The 18504-nt window shown below is 45.7% G+C and overlaps 1 protein-coding gene across 2 annotated transcripts; it reads left to right on the plus strand.

Moving 5' to 3' along the window:
• Positions 1–463: 463 nt before the first annotated feature.
• Positions 464–17613, plus strand: ZKSCAN2 (zinc finger with KRAB and SCAN domains 2). Of its 2 annotated transcripts, XM_002929868.4 has the most exons (7): positions 466–1522; positions 2520–2706; positions 5343–5434; positions 5776–5902; positions 8650–9336; positions 11596–12087; positions 14331–17613. In XM_002929868.4, the coding sequence occupies exons 1-7, from the start codon at positions 1118–1120 to the stop codon at positions 15251–15253; spliced, it is 2913 nt and encodes a 970-aa protein (XP_002929914.1). In that variant the 5' UTR covers positions 466–1117; the 3' UTR covers positions 15254–17613. The 2 variants fall into 2 exon arrangements, with proteins under 2 accessions (XP_034526120.1, XP_002929914.1); XM_034670229.1 differs by lacking the exons at positions 5343–5434; positions 5776–5902 and having other exon boundaries at positions 464–1522.
• Positions 17614–18504: the final 891 nt, after the last annotated feature.

The raw sequence follows: 18504 nt of genomic DNA on the forward strand, positions 1-18504 counted from the left end.
CAGAGGGTGCCTCGAGCACGTCCGAGCGCTCTGCGACAGACCCCTCCGCCAGGTAAAGGAGTCCCCGCTCCCTCTCCCTTTTCCGCTGCAGAAAGGCCTTTGCGCCGCCTCCCCACTAGTGTTCTTCACCTCAGAGACGTCTCCCCGCCTCCCAAACACCACGGCTGAGGGAAGCCTCGTACTCTCCTTTTCCACACTGTGCCATCGTCTCCCGCAAAATGTCCCTGCTCGGCCTCCGACTGTGTCCCTCCGCCCCGCGAAGCTTCTCCGCACCCCTCCTCAATCCTAAAGTCCCTCAGCGGCGAGTCGCTGCGCTGCGCGCTCTCGCGAGAGTCGACCACGCAGCCCTCTCCCCCAGCCCCTCGCCCGCGAGGAAGCCTCCCCGGACCCCGCGGCGCGCGTTCGCGGGCGGCGCATGCGTGGCCGCGGCTCCCAGCGCCCCCCGCGCAGTCCGCGGGCGGAGCGGACCAGGCCGCGCGAGCGGGGCCGACAGCCGCCCCCTGCGAGGCCTCGCTGGGTCCCCGCGGTTTCTCTCTCTTCTGGGGCGGAACCGCCTCGCGGGCTTTCCTCGGCGTGCGGAGGTTTCCCGAGGACGGCCTGGACCGCCTTGGCCCCGGAAGAGCCTGGCGCTAGCCTGGGGCCCCACCGGCCACCCGCAGCGGCCTGGGCGAGCCGTCTGGGCCGAGCCTCGCACCCCGAACCTCGGGCCGGGCGGGGCCTGCACATCCGGCCCCACCCACCGGAGGACTCACCTCCCCGGAGCCCAGCCCCCTTCCCGGCCCGGCCGTCTGCCCCCGCCCACCCCTCCTTCAGTCCCCCTCATTTTCTCCCGGTCCCCTGGCCTTGCTCTTTCGGACATTGCACTAAAAGAGATGCACCCTGGAAAACCACATCTTGTTTGGAGAAGAGGCCGGGTTTGGGACCTTAGGGTGCACATTCTCCTTTTCAAGCGCCTAGGGTAGATTTGATTAATGAGCCCGGAGTACCCTGTTCCTGCTGACTCTGCCGTTTTTCACTTCCCTACACTCCCACACTTCCAAAATCATTAAGCAGGGAGCTCTTGGAGGTATATGAGTCTACTTTGAGCTAGACGTGAGGTTGACCCCTGGGTTGGAGCATGGCTGCATCCCTGGACCCTCAGATCGACGCTCCCCTGGAGGTTGAGGGATGCTTAATAATGAAGGTGGAAAAGAACCCCGAGTGGGCAGCGGAACCCACTCTGGAAGGATCGGAGAGCTCTGAGTCCGAGACCTTTCGCAAATGCTTCAGGCAATTTTGTTACGAGGATGTGACTGGACCCCATGAAGCTTTCAGTAAACTCTGGGAACTTTGCTGCCGGTGGCTGAAGCCCGAAATGCGTTCCAAGGAGCAGATCCTTGAGCTGCTGGTGATTGAACAGTTTCTCACCATTTTACCGAAGAAGATTCAGGCGTGGGCACAGAAGCAGTGTCCCGAAAGTGGAGAGGAGGCGGTGGCCCTGGTAATACATTTGGAGAAAGAGACTGGAAGACTAAGACATCAGGTGAGAGAATTTTCCAAATTGTTGTATTTAGAAAGAAGGGGATGGGTAAGGGGGGGGGCAAGAATGCCTTGCAGATAGGGCTTATTATGGAGGGAGAAATGGTACTAATGAGAGACCTTTAAAGTGAATCAACTTGAGGATTGGAATTTCATATTAAATAGGAAAAAGAAAACCTTGCTTGAAACAGTATTTTGCAAATAAAGTTAAACATTATGCATCGAAGTATTTGTTCAAGTCTTTGGCATAATGTTTCCCAAAAATTATGTGAGAGAAAAATACATTATGCTTTGCAGGGTTGGACTTTCGCAGCCTGATTCTGAAGAGGGCTATTTTTGCAAAGAAAAAAGCACAAACTTCATCAGTTATCCCAGGACCCTCTAGTCCTTTAAAAATATTCCAAAGTGTGTCTTCTGAAGTGCCCTTGATGCCATCATCCTTGTCACTCTTCTCTAGTTTAACCACCAGATCTTGGTTTGTCAGTGGCAGTTCATGGTATTCTAGTTGTTTTCAACAGCCCTTTCATTAACCTCATGAAATCCTGCAAGATTTGCAAGATCTGCAGTTTCACCTTGCACAGGATTTGCATTCGTATAAAGACCTATCAGTAGGCTGCTGTGTTGGTCAGGGATGGACACTACATGTGGAAATTAATTTTATGTTTTCAGTTGACTAGTGAATTTATTTCGCTGTTCTGTGAAACTAATAGATGTGAGGACTCAGTATCTATTCTAATAATAAGGAGGCTCTGTTTTTTACTCCTGATACATCCCCCCCCCATATACTAATAAAGAGCACTCTCCTGTTCCCTTATCCCTAGACTTCTGGACAGTACTATTCACCCAGTGCCCTTGGAGACTCCATTGGGAATGGAGTGAAATTTTCATTCCGTCTCACATCTTCTATCGTTCTTTGATATCTTTCTGGAGGGGGGAGTTTGGCCCTCATCGGGCCCTGTTTTCCTCCCTCTTTCCATTATGGCATTGGCTTTATTTCCCAGGTTAGCAGTCCTGTGCACTCAGAGAAGCAGGTCCCACTGGGAGCAGCATGGGAAGTAACAGACTTTCAGCCAGAACACGTAGAGACTCAACCCAGAGTGGTGCCTCTGGAGGAAACTGGAAGCCTCCACCCAGGACACGAGGAGCAGCTGAACCGAAAGAGAGAGCATCGGCCCTTACCCAAGAATGGTAAGAAGAACTCAGAGCATTCCCAGTGCAGAGACCATAGCAGATGTATTTTGTAACCATAACACCATGACTTGCTTGGAGTAGGATCCCCTCAATACATATTTGAAAATAAATAGACTATTTGGGGAGCAATGGTTCATTCGATTCAAGAGTTGGGAATATGTGCAGCATAAGTAAAAGGCATCTTAAAGATGGACTCTGGGAAAACTTACTTGCCCAGACTGGCTTTGAGGTCCTGCTGTGAAATTTAAGAGTCTCCCATTCCGTAACCAGCTTGTGTTTTTCAGTCCTGTGATGTGTATATGTGTCTGTGTTCTTGGGTGAGTATTAACAATTTTAAAAACTGTTTGGAAAGGGAAACAAGATATTTATTTTTTTTAAGATTTTATTTATTTACTTGAGAGAGAGAGAGAAAGCATAGAGGGAGAAGGAGAGGGAGAGGGAGAAGCAGGCTTGCTGCTGAGTAGGGAGTTCAATGCTGGGCTCCATCCCAGGACCCCTGGGATCATGACCTGAGCCAAAGGCAGACGCTCAACCGACTGAGCCACCCAGGCACCCCAAGATATTTACTTTAAAAAATGGGGCACCTGGGTGGCACAGCGGTTAAGCGTCTGCCTTCAGCTCAGGGCATGATCCCAGCATTATGGGATCGAGCCCCACATCAGGCTCCTACACTATGAGCCTGCTTCTTCCTCTCCCACTCCCCCTGCTTGTGTTCCTTCTCTTGCTGGCTGTCTCTATCACTGTCGAATAAATAAATAAAATCTTAAAAAAAAAAATTAAAATTAAAAAAATTTAAAAAAAATTGAGTCACAGGTGAGGCATCACAGAAGTCGCATATGAAAGGAGTAAACGATAAGATTTCATAGAGGAGGGAGCACAGGCTTCCTAGCTGCCCTGGACATTAATAAGTCGTGTAGGAGGAAATTGAACACCCTGTCTTTCCCCATCCACTGTGATCTCTACATCCCCCCAGTCTGGTGTCAGGCTGAGAGAGAGGGATGGGATGATCACTGAACCTACAGCGGAAGGCTTGGGTTTTATCTTCCTGTCTCTGTACCTCTGTCTGTCCTTGGGCAGGTAATATGGAAAGGAGCATTAACGTACAGAGGTTAAATGATTAGGCCTTAGAAGCAGACAACGCGGACACAAAACCTAGCTCTGCCATCCTTTATCTGTGTGGCCTTGGTCAGGTTACTTCTCAAACTTTCCGTTCTGTCATTTGTAAAAGGAAAAATAATAAGGTTGTTAGTGCTTGTTAAAGAAGGCAGCGTAAAGGGACCGGTACATATGGTGGTCAATAAATGTTAGTTCCCTTTCTTCCATAATGGCACAATTATTTTTAAACTTCAAATCTGAGAGATTTTACACAACCCCTCACCAAGTGGCAAGATTCACTACTATGTACCCAACCTCCTTATCTTTCCTGAAATTCATATTGTGATAGAATTCATTGCAAATATTAATGTTTTCTGGATTTCAAAATTTACACAGATTACATGCTCTCAGTTACTTTGGCTGATAAGGTTAGTGCAATAAATGTATGGTGTTTCTGGATTTTGCCATCCAGGGTGACAAAGAATTCACAGCATGGAAAGTGTGTTCTGTTGAGGTGCTTACTGGGACAGCGCCACTGTGGCGTGCCACTTGCCCTGCTGGGGGGGGGGGGCACACTGCCTCCATAACAGCTGGCTGAGAAACAGACAGTGAACAGTATCTGCGCTTTTCTCCATTTTTTGTAAATGTGAAAATCCTTTTTTGGATTTCTTTTAGTTAGCAAAAATAGGTACTAATGTGTGCCTTTTGTAAAAATAAAGTGGCAGAACAGGAACTTTCGAAAAGCAGGGGATAATTGTAGTGTGTTTCCACGGAAGTTACTCAGTTTGCTTCTTTAGAAGTAGTGGAGCAAGCTCTTGAGTTTTGATCACAGTAATATTCATTCTGGAAGTTTTCCCTACATAGCAAGTTCCAGACTAGAAGTTAGACCACAGACTATGCTATATGTATGAGTGTATATCTTCCTCCTACCTTTTGAGGGAGTGTACTGTGTATTTGCCTGTCGTGTCCAGGACTGTGTATCTATGTGTGCTAACTTTAGCATATTAAAGTGTGGATTAACTCAAACTAGGGATTGCAAACTGATAACTCACATGCCAAGTCAGACTTGTTGTGTTTTACCTACAAAGGATTTTTGGTTTGGGGCTTTTATTCATTTGTTCGGTTTTAGTTCTCAGGGTCTAAGATTTTTGAGATTTTATACAAAAGTCCAGATTTCTGGCTTCTCCTGAAAATATGAGAAGCTCTAATGATAGCAGGCCCATTATCTCACAATGAAGCATTAAGTGGAAGTGGGCATTGGCTATATACCCTTTCAGTGGTGTCTGTGCTCTCCAGTTCCCTCATTCCTTACCTGGCCCCCTTCATAATGCACTTTGCCTCTAACTCCCTGAAAGCATTCGCATTTGTAAGCCCTGCTTCAGGGTACCATGGTTTCGGGCATTGTTCTGAACTCATTGATGAAATGATTGATTTATATTTGCTGGGGTTTTTTTTATGCATGCTCATTTCTTAAAAGGAGAAGCTGCATGAATTAAAGGGCCAGAGCCCTGTACCCTGATTGTTTCTTTCTCTTACAGCTCGGGCTTCTCCCTGGGTTCCTGCCCTTGCTAACGAATGGAATAACATGCATCAGGAAGTAGCAACCACACGACTACCTATTGTGTCTCAGGTGCATTGTAAATTTTCTCTCTGCCTCCCTAGGGTATCCAGACCCAAGTATTCCTTTGCCTTCACTGTCCTCAAACTTTTATACTCCGTCCAAGAGACTGTTCCCCTTTGACTCCTTTTGCAGAGAAGACTGGCCAGCCTTCTTGATTAATGAGACTCCTTGCTGGATCATCTCTCTTATAATTCTTTATAATATCTTCTGCTTCATCTGGCACATCATACACACTTGGTTCCCTGATTTTAATTCTTCTTTGGGGCCCTTCTGTGTTTCCTCCATGATCATTCATCCTTTGAAGACCCGTGTGGTTATCTTGGTAGTCATTGCTGTTAGTGTTGTTACAGGGACCAGTGAAAGATGTCCACATGGCGAGAGGTTTTTCCTACAAAAAGAGCGTACATCAGATTCCCGCTCACAGAGACCTGTACCGGGATTTTAGGAAAGAGAGTGTTGGGAACATGGTCTCCCTGGGTAAGGATTCTTTCCCTTTTCACATAAAAGATTTGGGGATTTTTGATATCTTTATTTCTACTGATGATACAATAGTTAAAAGTGTCAACACCTAAAGGACCTTGGTGGGTTGTCTAGTCATTTCTGTGGCCAGCTCACCAGACCTAGTAATCACTTGTCCATGTGCTCTTCCTCACTCCTTCTTCTCTTCCAGTTTAAAATATATAAGTGTTCTTCTAACTTAGGGATGAAAACATTGGTGAGGTGTTACATACGACTGTCACGTTCATACTACTTAAATATAAGCTTACGTGTACCCGTTAGACTAAAAATCACAAGGTCTTTGATGATATGCTCTTATTTAACTGCAGTAACCCAACACTTTGCACACAGCTGGACCCGTGGGTGGGTGGCCAGCAAGTAATTGTTGGATGGATGGAAATGTTACAGATAGAAGGAAAAAAGTAATTTCAGTGCAATAACCTTGGTAGTGTGTTGTGAATGATTTAAATAGCACGGATTCACAGGCACACATAACCACTGAAGTATCACTTGACAAGCAAACTTCTGCAGGATTTGTCACCTGCACTAGTAGTGGGCATAAGTACAGTTCATTCATACATAAGCTAAAAGTTGAAGACCGCTTATTAATAAAATTACAGGCCTAAAATGTGTACTAACCCACACTAGAGAGGCTATAGACATGTGCTAATAGGGTAGCCACTAGCCACACAGGGCAATTTAAATTTATACAATGAATTAAAATTAAATAAAGTTAAAAATTCAGTTCCTCAGTGGCCGTAGCCACCTTCAGGATATTTGATAGCTGTATTGGACAGCACAATTATAGAACATTGCTGTCATCCCAGAAAGTTCTGTTGGACAACACTACGTGTAGATACTGAAGTACAGAGATTATGAAATGGGCTATGCCAAACTCAGTGAGAACCAACGATTATTTATAATTAGAAAGCAATTAAAGCACCTGAAAACCGTGACCAACGTAGGGTGGCACCGATGACACAGTGGTAGCAAGGCGGTCGTCCCAGAGCAGCGGGCATCCTGGGTTGCACACGCAGGCACTTCCTAGCACGACCTCAGCTCACACGGCATCCGGACCTAGGAGCGTGCCGCGTGAGAGTCCTGAGTCAGGTGTGCCACTAGTGGGATGGGGAGCATCCTGGGAGAATTCACATTTAGCCCAGCACCTTCCCATGTACAGTCGACCCTGTTAGACGGTTTGAACTGCGTAGGTCCACTTCTACATGGATTTTCTTCAGTAAATACGTACAGAACTGTGAATATATTTTCTCTTTCTTACAATTTTCTTAATATACATGTTAATCGATTATTTATGTTGTCAGTAAGGCTTCCAGTCAACAGTAGGCTATTAGTAGTTAAGTTTTGGGGGAGTCCAAAGGTATACATGGATTTTTGACTGTGTGGAGTTGGTTCCCCTAACCCCCACTTTGTTCAAGGGTCAACTGTGATGACAGGTAGAAAGACCCAGGCCCAGAGACACCTGTACTTTATCATTGTGTGTGTGTGTGTGTGTGTGTGTGTGTGTGTGTGTATGTGTAAACTAATGGCTTATGGGCTGAATCTAGCCTATACACATATTTTGGCCTTGCACAGAATTTTAAGTGACGATTAGTTTGTAAATCTGGATATTCTGTATCTCTTGAAAAATCAAACGTCGGACACCACAGGCCCACCTTCTCACATGGCAGCGACTGGCCAGAGCTGAATCCAGGAGCTCATGCTGAACTGCTACATTTCTCACTCACTTGCACTTCCTGCCTGGCCCTTATAGATATTCCAGCTTTCGTTAACCTTACACTCACCTCTGTCCTGTAAAAATAAAAAGCAAATCTCCATCCTCAGGGTTCTTTCAGAAAGGATTTGATGTAATGCTCCTTTTCTCGACAATTCTGTGAAGTTTGTGTGTGTGTTATCTAGAGAAGAAAACCAAATTTTATTACATACCTATTGAGCATTGGATACTTTACAGATGATCATTTATTTACTATTCCCAGCCTTTCTGTGAATAGAGGGCAGCATTCCCTAGGCAACCAAAGCTCAGAGATAAAGAAACTTCCCCCTGGTCCGAAGGTAAAGCAGGGTTTCGTGGGGTCAGGGTTCACATTTAAGACATGTTGATCTCCACAGCACTGTGAGGCATCAAACTATCTGTGTGCTTCCCTGTCCTTCCATCTCTTTCCTATTAACCTTGCCACATGTATCCCCAAATTCTTGATGTATCTCTCCTAGCCGCAGTGTGCGTGCACGTGCATGCATGCACATGTGTTGGGGTGGGGGTGGGAGTATGTGGGGAGCAAATACAAGCACACTTGGTTCTATAAGTAACAAATACTGGTTACAGCAGATGCCGAACCCAACACAGTGTTAGACACTGAGAGGGAATCAAAGGTAATAGAACGTATGTTTCTTACCCTTAAAGGTCTCCCATTAAGAACTAGCTAGAGAAAGAAGTGATATATATGTGAGAAGTAACGTGATAATGTAGTTAGTAGATAATTATGCCAAAGAAGAAAGGTGTAAGGACAACTGTAACTATACCATAGGTAGTAAAAATGACCGTGCTGTGCTCCGTCATGGTTGAGGGAGGCTCTACAAGAGGGGGGATTGGACAAGACCTTTCAAGGGTCGGTGTGAACAAGTGTCCGGGAGGGCACGCCACAGCAGCGGATGAGGGCATGCAGCTCTGACCTCTGGGTTTAGCATGAAATGTGTTTCTCTGCCTGTAGGAAGTACCGTGTCTGTGTCTAACAAGATTGCCCGGTTGGAGCAAAGAAAGGAGCCATGGACCCTGGGTCTGCACTCTTCTAACAAAAGGAATATTATTCTACGGAGCAACCACATCAAGGAGAAGCCGGTTCATGCTGCTCAGATCCCTGCACGCAGTGCTGGGAGAATGTGGGGCGAGCAGCAGCACTGGGGCTTAGAAGATGAGAAGATTGCAGGCGTGCACTGGAGCTATGAGGAAACAAAGACTTTCCTCGCCATTCTCAAGGAGTCTCGCTTTTATGAGACGCTGCAGGCTTGTCCTCGAAACAGTCAGGTGTATGGAGCTGTGGCCGAGTGGCTGCGTGAGTGTGGCTTCCTCCGAACGCCAGAACAGTGTCGGACCAAGTTTAAAAGCCTCCAGAAGAGCTATCGGAAGGTGAGAAATGGCCACGTACTGGAACCCTGTGCCTTCTTTGAGGACATGGACGCTCTATTGAACCCTGCAGCCCCTGCTTCATCGGCCGATAAGCCAAAGGAGATTCTCCCTCTCCCCAGACTAAAGAGAGTTGATATCAGTGCTAAAGAACCGATCAGTTTGGTGGAGGAGGGAGATGCTGCCGAAGAATCTGATGGTGATGAAACGGGCATTGAATTTGTCCGGAAGTCTGAGATTCGTGGTGCCCCTGTCTTGTTTCAGAACCTGAGTGGTAAGAATTGTGCTCTTTCCTTTGGGTATGAAAATGGATGATACGGGCTTGTGGTAAAAGGAGTAAGTAGACCAGAGGCGGGCAAACCTGGGGAGTGCTGTTGTGAGTGCCTTGCCACTAATCACTGAACATACTCTTGGGTATTTGCTGCCGCCCCAGTATAATCTGAGTAATGGCCTTGAAGGTTCTTTCTTGAGAGAACAGCATGGATCTGAGTATTTGGAGCCTGTGGAAGGAAAATAAATAGAGTCAAAGGACTCTGGAGAGCCCACATCTCAGGGCTGGTATAAAGCACCCAGTTGTGTTGGATTATAATAAAGGCAAAGATGCATTGTTATACTACCTAAGATAACCAGTAAAAGAATATATAACTAATGAAAGTAAAAAATTGTAATTGTAGAAGAAGACAAGAAAGGAGAGAAAAGGGAACATAAAGTTGATGAGTCCAATGGAAAGCACAGTAAGATGGTAGACATACATCCAAATATGTCATTAGTTACAAACTTAAAAGACTGAGATTATCAGTCATTAAAAAAATGAAATATTGCTTACAAGAGATACATGTGAAGTATAAGACACAGAGACCTTGAAATTAAAAGACAGAAAAAGATACACCATATACGATATAAACAAAAGCTTGTGTTGAACTTGGGGATGTGCAAGACTCACCTGGCAGTTAACCACTGGGTGACAGTAGACACATCCTGTAAGTACTTCGAGCTCCAGTTTTCTCATCAGTAAAATATGACCGAGGATTCCAGGATGGTTAGTGTCAAATGAGGTAGTAGATAAAAATCAAGGAAGGCATTCTGCAAATGTTAAACACGGATATCTCAGTTCTTCGTGATATGCATGGAAGAAAAAGGAGAGGCAGAGGCAAAATGAGAGACAGACTTTATTCTGGTGAAATGCAATGAGACATTGCCAGGTGTCACTATTGTTAGGAAAGTTTCTCCACTCCACCTTATGAAAAGATGGTAAGTTCCAGGGGCGCCTGCTGGCTCAGTCTGTTAAGCATCTGCCTTCAACTCAGGTCATGATCTCAGTGTTCCGGGATGGAGCCCCACGTCAGGCTCCCTGCTCAGCAGGGAATCTCCTTCTCCCTCTCCCTCTGCCCCCCATTCATGCTTGCTCACTCTCTCTCTCAAATAAACAAATAAAATCTTAAAAAAAAAAAAAAAGGTGGTAAGTTCTTGGAGTGGAAAAATAAATCAGGCTAGGAGAGCTGGGGGTGCACTCATGACTATATCCGTTCAAAAGAGACAGCTCTGGAAAACATGGGGAAGATGCACCATGCATGTGCAGGTGCTCCCCAGTCTGGAAGTCCATAGACAGGAGGGCGGTCCCAAGCACGAGGAGAGCACCCGGTGAGGCTGAGGGTAAAAGTGACTTCTTCCTACTTAGAAAACACACAAAAACCATAGTTAAACTATACTCAGACATGTCCTGAAAAGCTTGATTCTGCCGTAGAAGCAGAACATCTCATCTTGCAAGTCATTTCATCTCTCACAGTAGGGGACTCAGTGACATCAAAAATGACTCTGGACATAGTTCTACTCTTTAAGGAAGACTGGTTAAAAAAGTGTCCTCGTCTGTTAGTTTTAACCATTCTGAAAAGACTGCAGTATCCTTAGTTAATCGCCAAGGCCGTGGCAGATCTGAGGGACTACATTCTTACAATACCAAATAAACTTTGAGATCAGTTTAACGATTTCAATTTAAAAACCTATTGGTTGGGGGGAGGGGGTAACCGGGTGATGGGCATTAAGGAGGGCATGTGCGGTGATGACCACGGGGTGTTATACGCAACTAATGAGTTGAACACTACATCAAAAACTAATGGTGTATTAGTGTATGGCATAGTAATGGTGTGTGTTGGCTAATTGAACATAATAAAATTTTTAATTTAAAAAATTGTTTTAAATTTAAAAATTAAAAAAATTAATTAAAAATTTAAATCCTATTGGGACGTTGACCTTATAGATTCATTTGAGAGTTGATATCTGTACAATTTGAGTCCTCCTACCCAGACACATAGTGTCTCTCCATTTTTTTCTAGTTCATTTATGTGCTTCAGTAAATTCAGATTGTTTTGTATAGACCCTCTCATTTTTTGCACATCTTCTCCCCTGGCATGGTTCCTGTTGCCACCATGAATGGGATCGGTTTTCTTTTACCCCTTATGTTTCGAGGCTGCAGACTTTTCTTACGTCTTTGAACTTTTTCCTTCTGTCTTTGCACTTTTTCCTTCCGTGGCAGGTGTGCACTGGGGGTACGAGGAAACCAAGACTTTTCTTGATATCCTCCGTGAGACTCGGTTTTACGAAGCTCTCCAAGCCTGTCACCGGAAGAGCAAGCTGTATGGGGCCGTGGCGGAGCAGCTGCGGGAGTGTGGCTTCCTCCGGACGCCGGAACAGTGCCGGACCAAGTTCAAAAGCCTCCAGAAGAGCTACCGGAAGGTGAAAAACGGTCACGTGCTGGAGTCCTGTGCGTTCTACAAGGAGATGGATGCCCTGATAAACTCTCGGGCCTCTGCTCCTTCCACCAACACTCCAGAAGAAGTCCCATCACCCTCAGGGCAAGATGGAGAGGATATTGAGATTGAACCCCAGGAACCGACAGGCTGGGAACCTGAGGAGTCCTCACAGGAGGCGATGGTAGAAGATTCCGGCAGCGAGAGAATGAGTGAGGAGGAAATTGTGCCAGAGTCGGAATTCCAGGGGCCTCCTGATCTGCTGGAAAGCCCAAGCGGTAAGGACCATCCAGGGGAGAGTGTGATTTACTGAAGAATCGGTAACCCTGGGCATATCGCTCATGAGTATGTATTCATTAAACAGGTGTTTGAGGGTCCTGTGCTGTGTGAGGAATGGGGGATCTAGCAATGAACAAAACAAAGTCTCTTTCTCCTGGTGCTTCTAGTCAGGGAAGGCGCTGGAGTTCTAGTGATTCAGTCTTTGGGATCTCAGCCTCGGTTTTTGTCTGTATGGGTCAATGTTTCATATCGCCGGCAAATACCATGGGGAAGAAGAACTTGCAATTACACTCGAGAAAAAAGTCAGAGGAAGGAGGTGTGTCCCTAGGCTCAAAACACAAATGTCTTAGCCCTTCATGACGTGCGTGAGGAAAAGGACAGGCAGAGGCAAAACGAGAGAGACTTGGCTCTGGTTTTCTGCCCCACCTGCACATTTCCCATGGACTGCTGGCGCCCTTCTGGGCATCTGTCTCCGTGGCAGCCCAGACTTAAAATTTTCACAACCGAAATCACCATCTTCCTTCCCCACCTTGGCTCTTCCCTGTGTCCTCCCGCATCCAGACTTAAAACTTTAAAGACATCTTTGATGCTTTCTCTCTCATTATTTACACCCAAGCAGAGAACCCTTTTTTCCCAACTGTTGTAGAACTTCCATCTGCCCCTCCTTTAGTTCCCACAGCCACTACCTGTGGTGAGAAAGGTTCAGCTTTTCTCTGTCTCTTGCCTAGACTTTAGTAAAAGTCTCCAAACCAGGCTTCCCCGTCAGTCGTGTGTTAAGGTTCCACAGTCATCCTCAGTCTGAGCTCATGGTATCTTTCAGTCCTTACCTGTTACTGCTTTCCTTCCAGCACTCTCTGCTCATTCAAAACAAATGTTAGAGAAGGGTGTACATGTGCTTTCTGCTAATGTTCATACAGGAAATCGTAGTTTGAAGGCTGAAATCGTTAAGTCCTATATAACCCCGGTTTTGATTCCTGGAAACAAAGGAAACAAAGTCTTTCGGTACCATCCCTTGTGAATCTCATTTTTTAAATTGAGCTGCAGACCTGTCACTAAATTGTCAGACTCTATCTGAGCCAACCAGGAGGCTGTGACTTCCTCTGACTCCCAAGACAATGTTGGACCCAATGAGAATGCTTCAAAAGAACTGCTAAGTGAAAGATGGCATTGCTGGGGCTTTCACTTAACTTAATGGAGTGATCGATGGCTGCCCTCCTTTCCCCGACCCACGCCACAGCCACCCGACTTGGGATGGGAGTGTGTGCAAGAACAGGGATGTTAAAACTGGCAAGTAGAAACAAGGCAGCATAGCAAATGGTTAAGAACAAGGGTTTGGGGACCCAACAAACCTGGATGAAATAATACAATGTCTAGAATGTCATTCAAAATAATCTGGGTAGAGGGAGCAGAAGGTGGGTGGGAAGAGAGGAGAAACTAGATTGGCCACGAGTAGATCATCACTAAAGCGGGGTGAGTGGTCTGTGGAAATTCATTTTACCTACTGTAGTCTCTGCTTTTCCGTATGTTTGAATTTTCCATAATAAAAAATTCATACAAAACCACACAGTTAATAAGTGACCAGGATGGAATCAGAACCAGAGCTGTGAGATTCCAAAGCCTGTCTGTCCCAAAGCCCTCCGGGAAAAGCTGCATCCAGGATGCACCTTGCAGTGAGCGTGGGACGTAGATGAGAGAGTGAGGGGAGGGTAATTCCAGTTTGGGGAATGGAGAGCGTTAAGTTGAATCCAGGTCTGTATGTGAGACAGCTAGAAAAAACAGTGCCAAGAACATTTGGGGAGAAGAAAGCAAGAGCCTTGGGTAGGATATGATCAGATATTGATGAACTTGGAAGTCCATTGAGGAATTGGGACCTGATCACTAGAATGTGCTCTGAACACCAGTGCGGTGTGTTTTGGCAGAGATGTGAAATTTTGAAAGCAGGATGAGTGGGAGTAGAACTTCAGGGAGAAAGCTAAGATGGTCCCCTGTTACTCAGGATCTGAATGGGGAATAACAGCTTGGATTTCGGTTCCATTCAGAAAACATTTCTGAAGGCCTTTGTACTAGATGTTACTGGCTGTTCATGGAGCTGAATGAAAATAAGGCATAAGGAATCAGAGAAGGGTAACAGGACCTGAGAGGCCAGAGACGTATACAGGCATCCTAACACACAAAGCGTTGTAGGTTAGGTTGTTTATGTTAATACAGGACTGTTCTGGAATTTTTATCATTTTTTTTTCAGATTTTGAAGTCGGAGGTAGTATCAAGGAGGATACAACACAGGTAATCTATAAGGACATGGAGCAGCATAGGGCATTAATAGAGAAGTCTAAGAGGGTTGTTTCCCAGAACGCTGATCCAGGTAAATACCGTAAAAGAGAATGCATCTCAGGGAGACAATGGGAAAACCTTCAAGGCATCAGACAAGGAAAACTGACATCTCAGCCGAGAGATTTAGGGAAAGCTGTAGTGCATCCAAGGCCTTTCATGGGGAAGAGACCCTACCGGCTGCTCAAATACGGAGAAAGCTTTGGAAGGAATGCTCGTCTTATGTGCCGGATGACCCACCAAAAGGAAAATCCTTATAAATGCAGTGTCTGTGGAAAGTGCTTTGGTAGAAGCAGGAGCCTAATCAGACATCAAAGAATCCACACCGGAGAAAAACCTTTTAAATGTCTTGACTGTGGGAAAAGCTTTAATGACTCCTCCAACTTTGGTGCCCACCAGAGAATCCACACTGGGGAGAAACCCTACAGGTGTGGGGAGTGTGGAAAATGCTTTAGTCAGAGCTCGAGCCTTATCATACATCAGAGAACCCACACTGGAGAGAAGCCCTATCAGTGTGGGGAGTGTGGGAAGAGCTTTACCAACAGCTCCCATTTCAGCGCCCACCGCAGGGTTCACACTGGCGAGAACCCCTACAAATGTGTGGATTGTGAAAAAAGTTTCAATAACTGTACAAGATTTCGAGAGCATCGGAGGATACACACTGGAGAGAAGCCCTATGGCTGTGCCCATTGTGGCAAACGTTTCAGTAAGAGTTCTGTCCTCACCAAACATCGGGAAGTTCATTCTAGAGAAAAGCTTTTGCCACATGCACCGTCCACGTATTCCCCGGAGAACCCGCCTAAGGGAAAGACTGACGAATTCAGGAAAACTTTTTGACGTTGACCTTTTCTCCTTCTACGTGCCCCGTTAGCCATTTTACCCCAACCTCACCCTTGGAAGCAGTGTTTTCTTAGCTGTGAAGTATAAATCCCAAGACAGGCTTGAGAATATAAATAAACTAAGAGCCTGCCTCATGTTCTCACCTCCGCCTCTAACTTGACTAGTCTAGTCTGTTCCTCTCAATTTCTCCCTTAGCAAAGTGGAGAAGACATCCTGTCTGGGTTCAGAATGACAGTCCCTTCGGTATGTTGATGCCTCTGCTATGGGTTTGCCAAGTCCAACAACATTCAAGGTCCCTCCACGTAGGTGAAAGTTTTTCAAGCAGACCCGACATGCTGAAAGTTTCCTGTTGTCCACCGCGTGGGAGCCCGGATACAACTTGATCACAGATTTCTTGTTGGGATAGACCTTTCAGGAGTCGGATCAGGACGACACCACATGCATCTTGGTTTTGAAGATACAAGGGAGATTGAAATTTTACAGCTTCCTTCCGAAGTCTGTTGCACTATACCCTTTTGTGTCAAGTTGATCCCCACGGCTAGGGTGGAGTCCTTGTACTGTCACTGAAACCACGTTACCAATGCCTCGCCCTCCATAGAGATGAGACGCAACTGATCACCCACCATGCTGACCTTTTCTGGACCTGAAGACCGAAACCCCCTTGGCTGCTGTTTCTCCAGCCCCTAAGTAATCCGGTTGCTCTTACCGTTTCTCGAAAGTCCCACACTTACCTCTTAGGTGTTCTGGGTGCTATCGTCAGACTCTCCTGAACTACCAGGCCCTCTGCAGATTAAATAGGATGCATGCCCATGGTGTGTCTCATGAAAATAAAGTAGAATCTTAACTCAGACACGTTCCACCCTACCACCGCTCTGGTTCTTACCTAGAACATGACTGGCATGTTGGCATATTTTATGCCTCCCAACCCCACACTGTCAGTATAATGTTATAGAATAATAGTTTTCTCAAACTTTAAGGGGGTAGGGAAGAAGTGCAGTAGAAACCGGAAACCTTCATTATTTCTAAGTCCAGTCGGACTCCTTAGGCCTGCTGTAGATCAGATAGCCGCCTCATTCAGACCACCACCTCCAGGGCTGTTTGTTAAATACATCCTCCTTTTCTGAGGCTTCTAGTCCCTGTTCATAGGATCATCAACCTAACTGTAGAGCCTGGAGTAATTTATATAACTCTAGGGCTTACTGAGTGAAAGTGGAAAGATTTACAGAAACTTTCAATCTAGAACACTATTGTCGTTTTCCTCATTTACCTATTTGTCTGAAAAATCTGATAGTCCCCTAGCACTAACCCAACGGGTATTGAAGGAAGAATCAAAATGGGGAGGGGAGAGGCAGGGAAGTAGTTAATTCATTTTTGGAAGTTACAGATGAAAGCACGGAATCTGGTCTTCCAAGGCGGGTTGCTCCAGGATGAGGCCAGTGACATTTATACCCTTACTACATAGATAACCTGGGGTGGCTTTGCTTTGGGGAGGGTAAGTACTGAGTTTGGTGGAAAGACAGCCAGAGTCAGGGCTGTGCGTAGGTTCTTTTGATCTGATCTCTCCTCTCCTTCGTCAGATGTTCTCTTATTTGAAGACATCTGGAGATCACATTTTTCCTTTGAGTATGTTTGAATCTTTCAAAGGCTGTTCAGCAGAGTACCGAGGAGGGGAGGCGGTGTAGAAAGAAATCCAATTCATGGTGCCAGAATAGGGTGTGGCCTGCTGGAAGGCAGCTGACTCAGGTACACATTGACACTATTTCTCATTTACATTTGTTGGAGATGTTACGACTGTTCACACCCCAGTAGGCTGATTTCCTGCGTGTGGTCTGAATTATAGACTTCTAATGGTTAAGTGCAGTGTCATGTCATTAGTGTGCCTAGCACAGTGAGATGCGTGCGGTGCCCGTGGGCGTGTGCTTGTATTGTATAGATGTCCTGGAATTCCAGCCCTAGAGAAAATGCCCATGAGTAGAAATCACCACTTAGTAATATGTACACAGGATTGATAATTATATGGAAGCATGATTCAGGAAAGTAGATGACTTATTCCTAAGTATTTATTAAGTACTGTTCCGTGTAAGGCCGTGTTCCAGGCACAATGAGGGGATGCAAACATAGAGAAAGATGTGGTGCCCGTGCTCAAGGAACTGGCAGCACGACGAGGAGGCTTTACAGTAAAGGTAATCAATGCCAGTTACCTTCGCATCACTTGCAAAATGTCAGTGACTCTGCCATGAGAAAATCACTGACACTTGCAAAAGAGTTTTTCTGAATTGCCTCAAATTGTATACCTCTGTCCCCAGTGGCAGTAAAGGTGTAGGACCCATTCTGTCTTGAGTGGAACAGACCAAGTCTATGTGAGTTTCATATGTCTGGGGCCGCACAAAGGTGGAACCCAGGTTCCCCTGCCTGTGTTCCTAGTGGTAAATGGGCTGTTCGGACGTGGGTTAAGTTGTCTTCATGAACTCTGTCTCTGTGCTGAAGAAACAGAAGATCCTGCCCACCATCTTAGACCAAGACGACTTGCATCTTGTCTTTTCTCAACTAGAGCGTGAAAGTCAAAATAAATAATGTATCTTTTATATCACATATCATTGCCTTCATGAAGATCCGTAGGAAAAGGTTTTTTTCTGGGTCTCGGTACGAGGGAAAGCTCTGATCCTAAACAGGAAAAAAATAACTAACGATTACTAACACTGTGATTTTTATAACTTACTGCTTTTTTGTCTTTGTTCTGGATGCTGGAAAGCTCAACAAAACATATAAGCCACCTCAGCCAACTACCTAAAACCTCTATTTGTTTAATCCTATCTGATTTCTTTGAAAATTATCCCAGATCCTATTTTTTAAAAACAGTATGAACAACTGGACATTTTATTCTCTGACATCTTATCCAAGGCACTTTGGAAACTGGCTTGTATTCCCTGCCTACACTTGCTTTGTTACCCCCACAAATACCTCCAGCCCCTCCCGGTGATTTTATTACACATACAACCTAACTTGTTCATAAATCTTCGTTAAAGAAGGAAACTTCACACATATGCTTAAACCTCTCAGGGTGGCCTGCCCTGGGGGAGCGATCTTTAGACCAGAAGCCAAAAGGGACACGTTTCAGTCTTGTCGCTATCACTTGCTGAGTGTTGTTGGACAAACCTCAGCCTCTCTGGGCCATTGTTCCTTATCCGGAGAGACGTTGAACTGGATTGCCAAGACTGCTCTGGCTCTGATGTTTAGTGAGACTGCAG

Source organism: Ailuropoda melanoleuca, chromosome 10 (assembly GCF_002007445.2).
Source record: "Ailuropoda melanoleuca isolate Jingjing chromosome 10, ASM200744v2, whole genome shotgun sequence".
Classification (NCBI taxonomy): Eukaryota; Metazoa; Chordata; class Mammalia; order Carnivora; family Ursidae; genus Ailuropoda; species Ailuropoda melanoleuca.